The following is a 13,428-nucleotide window of genomic DNA, read 5'->3' on the forward strand; positions in this document are numbered from 1 at the left end:
ACCCCTGCAATTCTGTCAGATAATGCTCAATTTCTCCCAAATGAAGCTTCTTGAAGCAATGAAACTTTGCAGCCAATTGGTTCAAAGCTTCATGGTGGTTTATTTGAAAAAAAAAAAAAAAAATGCCGCATGGCAAAATCAATTTTACCATATGGCAAAAAAATATATCACATGGCAAAAAAATGCCACATGGTAAAAATCCATTTTACCACATGGCAAAAAAATTCCACATGGCAAAAAAAATGCCACATGGCAAAATCCATTTTACCTCATGGCCAAAAATGCCAAATGGCAAAATACATTTTGCCACATGGCAAAAAAATGCCACATGGCAAATTCAGTTTTGCCGAATGGCAAAAAAAAAAAAAAAATCACATGGCAAAAAAAAATGCCACATGGCAAAATCCATTTGACCTCATAGCAAAAAAATGCCACATAGCAAAATCCATTTTACCTCATGGCAAAAAAAAAAAAATTCCACATGGCAAAATCAATTTTACTACATGGCAAGAAAAAAATGCCACATGGCAAAATCCATTTTTACCACATGGCAAAATCCATTTTACCAGATGGCCAAAAAAATATATACCACATGGCAAAAAAATGCCACATGGTAAAATCCATTTTACCACATGGCAAAAAAATGCCACATGGCAAAAAAAAAAAAAAAAATGCCACATGGCTAAATCCATTTTACCTCATGGCAAAAAAAATCCCACATGGCAAAATACATTTTGCCACATGGCAAAAAATGCCACATGGTAAAATTCATTTTGCCACATGGCAAAAAAAAGCCACATGGCAAATTAAATTTTGCTGAATGGCAAAAAAAAAAGCCACATGTCAAAAAATGCCACGTGGCAAAAATCAATTTTACCAGATGGTAAAAAAAATCACATGGCAAAAAAAATGCCACATGGCCAAAAATGCCGCATGGCAAAAAAATGCCACATGGCAAAATCCATTTTACCTCATGGCAAAAAAAAAATTCCATATGGCAAAATCAATTTTACCACATGGCAAGTAAAAAATGCTACATGGCAAAAGATGCCACATGGCAAAATCAATTTTGCCACATGGCAAAAAAAAAAAATCCTACATGGCAAAATTCATTTTGCCACGAGGCAAATACCACTTTTGGTTCTCGCTGTCTCTCCAGTCTTGTGAAGCCACTGTCAAATAAAGTGTTACCGGTTAAAATATTTTGGTTTAAATATCCCATAATGAAATGAGGACAGCTCCGGCTTATAGCCAGGTGCATCTTCTCTATGAACAAATGTTTTTTTCTTGTCAAATTAGGTGGGTGGCAGCTTATAGTCAGGTGCGCCTTATAGTGCGAAAATTACGGTATTTTTTTTTAAAATTTTTATTTTACAATAAACTTATATAATACTTTTTTTTCTAGGTAACTCCACCCATTCCAGAGGGCCCAACACCTTCGGAGGCGCCGACGGCGGCGGTGAAAACGGGCCGCTGCAGTCGTCCAATATCGCCGTGATCGCCGGCGCGGCCGGAGGTTCCGCTTTCCTGCTGCTGGTCACCGCCGTCATCTGCGTGGTGTGCTACCGGCGGCGGCACGCCAAGCACTCGGACACCCACCACCCGCCGCTGTCGCTGTCGTCGCTCACCAGCCCCAAGCGGGGCGGCGGCGCCGGCGGCATGGGCAGCTCCAACAACAACGGCTCCGAGCCCAGCGACATCATCATCCCTCTGAGGACGTCGGACTCCGCCTACTGCCCGCACTACGAGAAAGTCAGCGGCGACTACGGACACCCCGTCTACATTGTGCAGGAAATGCCGCCGCAGAGCCCGGCTAACATCTACTACAAAGTATGAAAACTGGACTCCGCGCCCACAGAACCACTCCAAGCCCTGCCCCGGCCCCTCCCCCTGCGTCTCACCTGCCAAAAAACAACCCTAACCAAACTCCACCGTCGCACTCCCAAGTACGCGTGAGGGTTCGCCGACCCTTCGGAATCCGAGGAGACTCCCAGAATGCACCTGGTAGTGCATGAATGTGGCTTTTGGACCTGAAAAGTATCAAAAAACTATATTTGGAAACGTACATCAATGAAAGCCCAGACTTTGCTGAAGAACTCCCAGTCGCCAAACCTGCCTAGAACCCCCTCGCGTCCCCTCAGCCAATCAGAGACAGGGCGGGGGTCAACAGCTGACCAGACCCGGGGCTTGAGGCGGTCTCTGAGCAGTCGGGCGGCGCTGACACTCAGACTCTTGTATATTTTAATAAGATGTGTATGCGTGCGTGTGACATGGGCGTGAATGTGCTCTTTAGAATTGTCTTAAAAAATACCAAAACACAAAATAGTGAGCGGATATCACGAAAAAAATCCAATAAAGTGAGATTTTTCTAAGGCTATCCACACTTATAGATGATATATATGAATATCCAGTAAATAGATGGTTTTTCTTTTATTCGCTATAATTTTCTTCTATTTTACCAGCTAATCGTTAGCCCCCTTTTCTCTTGTTCACAACTTACCGTAGTACAATCCACCTTTGATATTCATTTACAGTGGTATGAAAAAGTATCATATACTTTTGGAATTTCTCACATTTCTGCATAAAATCACCATCAAATGTGATCTGTGTCAAAATCACACAGATGAAAAAACAGTGTCTGCTTTAACTAAAACTACCCAAACATTTATAGGTTTTCATATTTTTATGAGGATTGTATGCAAACAATGACAGAAGGGGTAAAAATATGTTAGTGAACCATCACATTTAATATTTTTTGGCAGCAATAACTTCAACCAGGTGCTTCCTGTAGCTGTAGATCTGTCTAGCACATCTATCAGGACTAATCTTGGCCCAATCTTCTCTACAAAACTGCTGTACTTCACTCAGATTCCTGGGATGCCTGGCATGAATCGCTGTCTTTAGGTCATGCCACAGCATCTCAGAACGTGTATTTTGTTCTTCTGAAACCATTCTGAAGTTGATTTACTTCTTTGTTTTGGATCATTGTCTTGTTGCAGCATCCATCTTCTTTTTAGCTTCAACTGTCTGGCAGATGGCCTCAGGTTTTCCTGCAAAACATCCTGATCAACTTTTGAATTCATTCTTCCATTAATGATTGGAAGTTGTCCAGGCCCTGTGGCAGCAAAATAGCCCCAAATCATGATGCTCCCTCCAATCATGCTTCACGGTGGGGATGAGTTGTTGATGTTGGTGAGCTGTTCCATTTTTCCACCATACATTACGTTGTGTGTTACTCCCCCAAAACTTTGGTTTTATCAGTCCACAAAATATTTCAGCAGGGCCGGGAACAAAAAGTGGTATTTGCCATGTGGCTAAATGGATTTTGACATGTATTTCGGTATATGGCATTTTTGGGGGGGTAAATGGCATTTTTGCAGGCCATGCAAGTCAATGGCATGGATGTGCATGGCCTGCAAAAATGCCATATACCCCAAAAAAATGCCACAAATTGATTTTGCCATGTGGCAAAATGTATTTTGGTTTGCGGAATTTTTTTTTTTTTTGGTATGTGGCATTTTTTTTAGCCTCAAACGGTATAAAAATAAATAAATGAAGCTCTAAGTACAACAAAAAAAGAATTAGCTACAGTAACTCAATCAAAAATGCTCAAAAATGCCACATACAAAAAAAAAAACAAAAAAACAAAATACATTTTGCCACATGGCAAAATCAATTTTGCCACATGGCAAAAAAATGTAACATGGCAAAATCAATTTTGCCACATGGCAAAAAATGCCACGTGGCAAAATCCATTTTGCCACATGGCAAAAAAACTGCTACATGGCAAAATCTAGTTTGCCACATAGCCAAAAAAAAAAATGCCACATAGTAAAAAAAAATAACCGCATAGTAAAATCAATTTTGCCACATGGCAAAAAAATACCCAAATGGCAAAATCAATTTTGCCGCGTGGCAAAAAAAATGCCACATGGCAAAATCCATTTTACCACATGGTAAAAAAAAGCCACTTGGCAAAATCAATTTTGCCTCATGGCAAAAAAAAAAATGCCACATGGCAAAACCAAAATGCAACATAGCGAAATCAATTTTGCCACATGGCAAAAAATGCCGCATGGCAAAATCCATTTTGCCATATGGCAAAAAAACTGCCACATGGCAAAATCCAGTTTGCTGCATAGCAAAAAAAAAAAAAAAATGCCACATGGCAAAACCAAAATGCAACATGGCAAAATCAATCTTGCCACATGGCAAAAAATGATGCCACATGGCAAAATCAATGTTGCCACCTGGCAAATACCACTTTTGTTTCTCGCGGTATCTCAAATATTTTGCCAAGACTTCTGCAGAGTGTCCAAGTGCCTTTTTGCGAACATTAAACAAGCAACAATGTTTTTTTTAGACAGCAGTGGCTTCCTCCATGGAGTCCCCCCATGAACACCATTCTTGGCCATAGTTTTAAATATAGTTGATGTGTGCACAGAGATATTGGACTGTGCCAGTGATTTCTGTAAGTCTTTAGCAGACACTCTAGGGTTCTTTTTTACCTCTGTGAGTATTCTGCGCTGAACTCTTGTTGTCATCTTTAGTGGACGGCCACTCCTTGGGAGAGAAGCAACTCTGTCCATTTGTAGACAACGTCTCTGACTGTCGATTGATGAACATCCAGACTTTTAGAGATGGTATTGTATTCTTTCCCAGCTTAGCAAATTAGCAATCCTTTTTTTTCCAATTTATTTTTTAAAACCTTTCCTATTCAACTGTTTGACACAGAGAATGGAAGTCTAAGTGTGCTGTTAGTCTGAACAGTTTTAATGTTTCACATTGAGAGTATGACTTACGCCCATTGTGATCGTTCAACATATCTAGTTTATTATGAAAAAGCAGCGAACAGGAAGGGGTTATGGGGGAACAAAAGCTAACTATTAATATGTTGGTGTTATTGTCAGCTAGATGTATTTCCGGCTGACACAATGTTGGGGGGCCTGTTGACCAGGGAAAGATGGGGGAGTCTATAAGTTAAGTGATTGGGAGGGGTAGAGTGTACACAAATCAGCTCTGTGATCTAGAACCCAGTAATCGTGTGAATCCCTTGGGAGTGTAAGCCTGTTGGCAACCGACCCTACAAATCAACAATCCTTGATAGCGGGTCTTCAGACAGCTCTTTTGACCGAGCCATGATGCACATCAGAAAATGCTTCTCATCAAGACAATTTTTACCAGGCAGTTTTAACCCACTCAGTGATTGGGCACACACCGGACTTAAATTGTTTGGTAAAAATTGGTTTCAATTGCTTTTTAAGTCTCCTTAGGTAGAGGGTTCACTTACTTATTTTTCTTCCTCTGTCGTTGTTTGCATGCTATCGTCATTAGAATATGTGAACCTATAAATGTTTTGGTGGTTTTAGTTCAAGCAGACACTGTTTTTTCATCTGTGTGATTTTGATTGATCACATTTGATTGTGATTTTACGTGGAAATATGAGCAATTCCGAAAGGTTCAGATACTTTTTCATACCACTGTAACCCCTCTTGATTTTTTTTTAATTAACCTGCCGACCTGCCCCTCACCTTAACACCTGCCTTCAGGTGTTTGTATATTTTTTAGAGCTTCTCGTTTGATGCCGTAGTGTTGAAGTTTAGACTTCGTTCGTGGAAGTGTTGAGGTAGAGCCATCGATGATTGCTTATCGTTTCGTTCGATTCCAAACGTTTTTTGTTTTCGGAGAGGGCGTCGAGGACGATGCGGCGCTTAGGAAAGGACTGTACGGAAATGGATAATGAAGGATCCCAACGGACGGGATGAGGAGCGCCGGCCGAAACGTATCCCAGAGTTGAACTCATGCATCTTGATCTCACGCTCGCTAAATCACAGGTGGCACATTTCAAATGTACTCCTCTCATTGTGTTACATCACTCGCGCCTGTTTAATGACTGCTTGGAAAACACAGGTACGCAACTCGCCCCCAGACCGACTGCTGCGTTCCGAGGCGCTATTTGTTCACGTGCTTAACAGTAAAATTGTTTTGTGTTGCGCAAACATTTTGTGGCTTTTGTGTAAACTGGTTGACAGTGGCATACACACACACACGCACAGAAACAAGACTCACACCCCAGCGTTTATCATGTGATCTTTCCTTAACTGTGTTTTGTATCAGTACCTAACATCACCTACACTTTGTATGAAGATGTGCTTTAATTGTCACATTCACCCATGTTGAGGATTTTTTTGTAGCCCGGTTGCTTCTGGCCTATATTTGACAGTTGAGTTGAAAAGATCGATCGCGGGGGAGGGGTGCTCTTTTGTACGACTACAAACTTGTGTTTCGTTGTTTTTATGTACGCTGTTCCGTCTTTGTCTTTTCGAACACGCAGAGAGAGTAGCGGGTAAGCCCCCGAGGCTTCGTTGACAACTTGTGCAACAAAATTGTGTGTTATATACAAAAAAAAATAAATAAATAAAATGGCTGCGACCTCAAAGGGGGTGGGGATGGGAGGGGGTCACCACTATTGGCTGGTTAAAGTGTGTATGTGTGTATGTGCCAGTGAACGGAAGCCCGTCCGAATAGCGCGACCCCCGAATTGTGACGTGTTGTATTTGGAACGCCTCTGTTCGAAACCGCTCATCACGGCCCGACCTCCCCCCACCCCCAACGCACCTCTAACAGGAGGAAAAGATGACTACATTCCTGCTTTGAAAAAGAGAAAAAAAACAATTGAATAAAAAAACAACAACAAATGTTTAAGCACCACTTTTGGTCGTCATGTGAGCGTCATTATTGTGTGGGGGTCTTTTGTCGAGTGTGTATCGGAGGCCCGTATCGGTCCTATAGACTCCCCTCAGCAGGGTTTCTTTTAGTGTTTCTCCTAATAGCTTCAACTCCCGCTAGTGTTATCAACAACTTATCAAACTAGTGTTGCCTGGCAACCTATTGACGGAGCTGATTTCATTCTCTCTTCCCCCTTCCCCCTGTCTTTTATCCCCCTACCCACTGCCATGGTAACAGTTGGCGTCCCTTCAATGTATCCTCATTTGCCCACCAGGGTGGGCTTGAGGGTGACCACTTTGATCGATGGTGTGTGTGCCTGTGAGAGTTGATTACCGGGCACCTCACACACAGGCAAACACACACTTTCATTGGCTCGCAGCTACACAAATATACCCCTATTGTTCACCGATGCACACACTTGGTATCACTTTGACACTAGCGAGGGAGAGGATGTGAATATGTTACCATGGCAACCAGGTGGAGGGTGGGGTTGTGTTTTGAGGAAGAACTTCAGGATAAAGTTTGACTGACATGCAAATGTACACAAATGACCTTAACAAAAGATCTTAGGCTATAGACTTCTGTTTTACAAAATTTCCGGGTCTGCAGTGAGTCAGCAACACATACACTTTTGTGAAATATACGATGTTTATTGTAGAAAACAGAAGAAAGCAAACACAACAATAAAGCTAGATACAGATTGTCACTTCTAAGATCCCCGCGCTACTGTTAAAGCACACAAGATAGTCCTTTGAGCATAGCAATCAAAACCCTTACCATTGACAAGCGGGCGGAGAGCCGACACCCCGGTAGAGCTTGCAGAGGAATACAGGCCGAGCGATCCGTACGACATCCACGGCTGACTCTACTCGGGGAGGGAAATCTCCAGCTTTTTATAGTGGTGCAGCATGTCTGGGATGCACTTCAACCTATTTACATGACATGGGAAACGGGGCCGATCCATAGGCGTTTTTTTTCAAAAACCAAAGCTGCTATCGACCTAAAACCAAAACCGGCACCTACATTAGCCATATATGAGTCTCTATGAGCAGCAACATCGAAAAATTCAAAGTCGTTCCATTATAAAATCCCAATGCACAATAGATGTGTTTTTTAGCTTCTAATATTTTTTTTTAATTCAAATAATATGGGACCTTAATGGGAAAAAAAGAGAAAAATCCAACCTTCAATACAAGTGCATTTATTCAGTGGGGAAAAAATCCCACATAAAGAAAAAAATTATTTGACATCAAATAATGTGCGTCACAATTATTAGCACCCCTGGTGTTAATACTTTGTACAACCCCCTTTTGCCAACAAAACAAGGTCTGGGGACTGAGATGGCCATGGGAGGAGCTTGATTTTGTGTCTGGTGAACCATTTCTGTGTAGATTTGGCCATATGTTTAGGGTCATGGTCTTGCTGAAAGACCCAGTGACGACCCATCTTCAGCTTTCGGGCAGAGTGCAACAGATTTTGATTTCAAATGTCCTGGTATTTCAAAGCATTCATGATGCCATGCACCCTAACAAGGTTCCAAGGGCCTTTGGGAGCGAAACAGCCCCACAGCATCACTGACCCACCCCCATACTTCACAGTGGGTATGAGGTGCTTTTGAGCATGTGCATCTTTCGTGGCACGCCAGACCCACTTAGAGTGTTTGTTGCCAAAAAGCTCAATCTTGGTCTCCCAGGCTCTCCCAGGCGTCAACTGGGACCGTGTGCTTTGGTCAGATGAGACCAAGATTCTTTAAATTCTTTAAAATCAATCAATGTGATTTTCTGGGGTTTTCATGGTTGAGATTTACCCATGTTGACAATTACAGGCCTCGCTAATCTTTTCAAATAGGAGAACTTGCACAATTGGTGGTTGACTAAATACTTATTTGCCCCACTGTAAACTCTGTTAGAAGTAAAAGTGATTTCTTAATAGGGGAGGAAAAGGGTGGATTTTGTTTCTCCGGCTGCCAAAATTTTATCAAATGATGCATACCATTTACTGTTCCGATCGCCGACGATGAAGAGGCGTCGTGGATGAGCGCTTCTGTCTTCTTCCTCTTCATCTTCTACTTCTTCTCAGGCTCATTTGTGCACTCTCAGGGCCGAGGTGCGCGCGTCTTTGCTAATAGTGCATAGTGGAGCGCAAAAAATATGCAGATCGCATCAGCGGACGCATTTGCTGATTGCTAATGCGCCTTTCCGACTCGGCTCGAGAAATAGAAAACAACACGAGCGCATATTTGATGGAGGTGAGCTTCCCGTGTACTTAAGCCGAACTAATCGACAATGAGAGGACTGTGCAAGAGACAGTAGTCTTTTTCATCATACCATTTGATGCAGGTCACACGTATTAAAGGCCCTTAACGCGTCAACGTTGCGGAACAAGATGAGAGGTTGCATGGGAAGTTTTTTTCTTATTTAGTTTTAAAAGTCTGAGACGAGCCACAGGATTCGGATTCCCACCTGCGCGCATTTCCAGCATCAAATTGTGTCATGAGACCTTTTCCTTTAAACGACAAGTTCAAAGCGCATCCTGTTCAAAGGGAATCTGATTGAATTTTCACTCCCAGGAGTGCAAGCGTGATCTGCGGCAGCGCCACACCCTTTCCAATGCTCCGAGAGGTGAGGCTTTCCCACATTTCAATACATCAAGACGGATTTCACAGCGCGCCGGCTACGATTAGCCCGGCCAGGTCATGGCGGCGCATACATTTTCATAATGTTCAACTTGCTCGCTCCTTCAGCCTGACACTTGACAACTTCTGTAATCTTCCCATTTTTCTGATCTTTCATGAATACTTGATCTCCCTGCATGAGAGAACATTCGACACCTAAATGCAGTATGGCCTTGAGACACGAGTAGGGGAAGTTAAGAATTTTTGACATTAGGCTTAATATTTGAGTTAGCTGGGGTTTAATCAGTCGATGGAGGTGATTTCAACAAATTCCATGCAGTTTACCAGCTATTTCTTATTTTTACAATGTACGCAATTCCCATGTTACAACGCCGTACGCCATTTTGTCTCTAGTCGTTTTTTTTCGTCGCATAAAAGATAACTTGTTGTACCTCACAGTATCTTAGGGGCAGTTTACATGGCGACTCTGCGACACAAAGATGAAAAATTCTGAATCCTGCCTCCAAAGTGGAAGAGTCTGATTGCGGGGGATTGAGGGGGGCTTGAATATCGAAAGCTCCCGCTTCGCGAGACCGCGCCGTTAACGTCAGCGCTCGTACACGTCACATTGGGCGTGCGCAGCGGTGCTACTAAGCATTGAAAACAGCAAATATGGCGGAATGTCGGCTTTAATTGGCTGTTTTAATAATATTTTTAAATGAAATATGTTGAATGTGTCCATTTTTGGCAGTTTACATGGCGACTCTGTGACACAAAGACGCATTGACTGAGTAGCAGAATCGCCCGGTGTTAGCTTATGTGTTGGTTTTCTCCTTGGCCATGTTCACACGTAGCAGGGTATTTGGCAAAAAGAAGACATTTTTCCACGGATAGGCCTATCATCCAGACGCACACGCACATTTAAACCACGGTTTTTAAGTACGACGAGGAAAGTGAAGAAGTGTGAATTCTGTGTTTGTGGCTCCATCATGTGGACACTGATAACCGAAGATTTACGTCACTGGCTGTGAGAAATTTTGTCCTCACATGACACATGAGACCAATTTTTACATTTGGAGCAGGGCCGGCCCAGGCCATTTGGGGGCCCTAAGCAAAATAATGCAAAGGGACCCATATTTTTGGCCCACCTTTTCGTCACAGTGTACTGTGAAACCCATACATGCAATTCAACCCATACGTCCATATTTTGTATAATAATCAGATTTTGTTGCACTGCATACTTCAAACAGCTTACCCCAAATGATTGTCAGTACTTACAGTAGATAGCGCCAAACCTTTTTCTAAAAGAGGAAAGAAAGAAGTTAAGGAAGAACTTTTATTTTTTTAAGCTTGTAATCAATAGAATGGAATATAAATTAAACAATTGCCAGATTAGGGGCCCCCCAAGTGGTCAGGGGCCCTAAGCAGCTGCATAGTCTGCGTATAGGCTGGGCCGGCCCTGATTTGGAGTATATTAAATGGGTGCTTTTTTGCTTCCATTTTTTTTTTAATACAAACTCTTGCTGTGCTTCTTATTGAATAATGGGTATATTGGACAATTATTTTATTGTTTTAAATGTACTTAAAAATGAATGAAAGTGGTTGGCTGTGGAAGTTTTTTTTTTTTTTCTACACAAACGTGCAGGTGTGGATGCAATTATTTTTCCCCGACGTATGAGGGCTGAATCCTCGTTTTTAAAAAACCCTGCAATGTGTGGACATGGCCGTAGTGTGACTTGTCCCTGTGATTGCCCATTGATTTCACCTGTTGTCCCTGCTCCATCTGCATCCTCCTGTGCTCACCTGTTCCTCGTTGTGTCGTTACCCCTTGTCTGTGTGTGTATATAAACTCCCAGTTTCTTTTCACTCTTTGTTGTCAATGTCCATGTGCACGTCCGAACCTGTTTTTGCCAGTTTTCTCTAAGCCCTTGTGTTCCCCTCAGAAAGTTTTTGATACCCAGACTGAGTTTTGTTTGCTGCTGTGTTTTTTGGGATCTCGTCATTATTTGTTGGTACTTTGTTTTTTGCTTGCTGTAATTAAATCATTTTTGCACCGTCAATCTGCCTCGCGTCCTTTCCCTGCATTTGGGTCCACACACCTGCCCGTTTCCTGACACCCGGAGTTCCCAGAGGCTAAGTCTACGTCCAGTGAAGTCCGTGCACGGCCTCGGTTTGCGAGGGTACTGGCCTCACCTCCACATCTGAAGCAAAGCCAAAGGACTGAAGGCATCTCAAGGTAGGAAATTCACTCACCCGTATGGATGCGTTTTGCTCGGCTACCTAATTTTAAGGGTGTCCTGTACGTACTTAAACTCCGTAAAATCAGATGGGATGTGGGCCCTGTTTTAGGGTAAGACACAAACTACACGGAATTTGTTGAAATCAACTCCACCGACTAATTAAACCCCAGCTAACTTGAAGATTAATCCTAATGTCAAAAATTCTGAACGTCCGCTTTAGGTTTTGTCCTCCGCTTTTGGCAGTGGGCCGAAATGTCGCGGCCGATCTAGCGTGTTAACATTGTTTGTCATCAAACACGCTAAACAAAGTGTGAGAAGAAGCAAACACGAGGCGGTAAACTCCCCCCCCCCCCCGCCTTGAGGGCTCCCCCTAAAAGTGAAGCCTCGGCAGAAAGTGAATGAGTCTCCCGCGTTCTATCCCTTTATTGAGGCAGCTGCACCCTTTGACCTCTACGTTGTGGAATGTGTGTGCGTGAGGAGTAGGAGAGGGGCGCCGAGTTGGTGAATTAGGGAGATGGCGGCCACGGAGGGAGAATGGAGGAGGGAGTGCGAGTACAAAAGCTGTCAGAGCGCAACAATGAGCATGGAGAATGGTGTGTGTGTCCAGAGAGGCACTGAGCCGTGTTAGTGTGCGAACTCCGCAGAAGAGGGCACACGTTAAAAAAAAAAAGTGGAAAAGATGAGGAGGCACGCAGGAGGCGATTTGTTTTGTCTAGCACGACGCTTAAATACTGAACTTCCGTTGCTAGAGGAAACGGAACACGTCGCCCAGCACTGGTGTGTGGGCTGCATACCGAAATGGGCCAGTGACATCACTTCGGCTATACATTTTACACCCCAAGCTGTGTTGTTTTCGTCAACGATAACGAAAATATTTCGTCAACCAACAATATTTTCATGACGACGTGAACAGCTAAAAACGTGTCTTGGGAGACTAAAACATAATGAGACGAATGCCGGTTGTCGTCTGACGAGACGAGAACGAGATGAAAATGCCGTCATAAATTCCCAATCTGACCCCCTCAAGATATAAAAGCAGTGTGATGACGAGATGAAAATTTGCCATAGTTTCCGGGATAAATTCACAATGTGTCATATTTTCCTGTTGTATGCGTAGTTAGCACACATTTAGCATGTTTTGGTCGTGTCGCTCATGTACATGCTGCGCCCCCCCCCCGACCCCCATGCCCCACACACACGTGAGTCAGCCTATGCCCAGTGCTTAATTTGTAAATCATAAGGTGCCGGAATGCAAAGTACATATGACAGCGCAGGGATGACGAGACAGGCAAAGGTCCCGGAACATAGGCAGAAAATTGTGCTGAAAATAACACGCAAATGCCCACTTGCCATATTGTGGGATTTACAAGTCTGAATTTCAGATAACATCCATGGTATAAAAGTTATGACAAGAATTTACAATTATTTAGGCTATACTCTGCACAGCACAGGCAATTGGCCACATAACCACAGGTGGGACTTACAGTAACGTACAGTCTAACTTGTAAAACATTTTTTTTTTTTTAAATAATCAGAGTTTAAAATAAAATTGCACAAACCCATTCTTTTGTGAGTCTCATCCCCCCGTCTTCTCTGGCCCCAAAGTTCCCACCGCCTTACAAATTGTGCAGCCCAAACCAGAATTTCCCATAAGGGTACTGGCCTGTTGCTCCGGCTGTTAGTCCACTCTGTGTGGCGCTGACCAGCTGCTGCCACGGTAGCAGCCTCCTGCCCCGGCTTGGCTGGCTGTCCGTGAACCTGGCTAGCTTCTGCGGCGCTAGCCTCCTACTGTTAGCATGCCTCCTCCGTTAGCATGCTGCCCTCATCACTGCCGGTTCTTGCTTC

General features: G+C 43.3%; 1 protein-coding gene across 1 annotated transcript in view; it reads left to right on the forward strand.

Moving 5' to 3' along the window:
* efnb3b (ephrin-B3b) overlaps nt 1-8,515 on the forward strand; it is a 133,445-nt gene extending 124,930 nt beyond the window's left edge. Inside the window, exon 5 of the mRNA XM_057853822.1 lies at nt 1,406-8,515. Within this exon, the coding sequence (XP_057709805.1) occupies nt 1,406-1,836 (431 nt within the window). The 3' untranslated portion in view covers nt 1,837-8,515. The remainder of the gene's footprint in view (nt 1-1,405) is intronic.
* Nucleotides 8,516-13,428: the final 4,913 nt, after the last annotated feature.

This window comes from Corythoichthys intestinalis, chromosome 13, assembly GCF_030265065.1.
Source record: "Corythoichthys intestinalis isolate RoL2023-P3 chromosome 13, ASM3026506v1, whole genome shotgun sequence".
Taxonomy (NCBI): Eukaryota; Metazoa; Chordata; class Actinopteri; order Syngnathiformes; family Syngnathidae; genus Corythoichthys; species Corythoichthys intestinalis.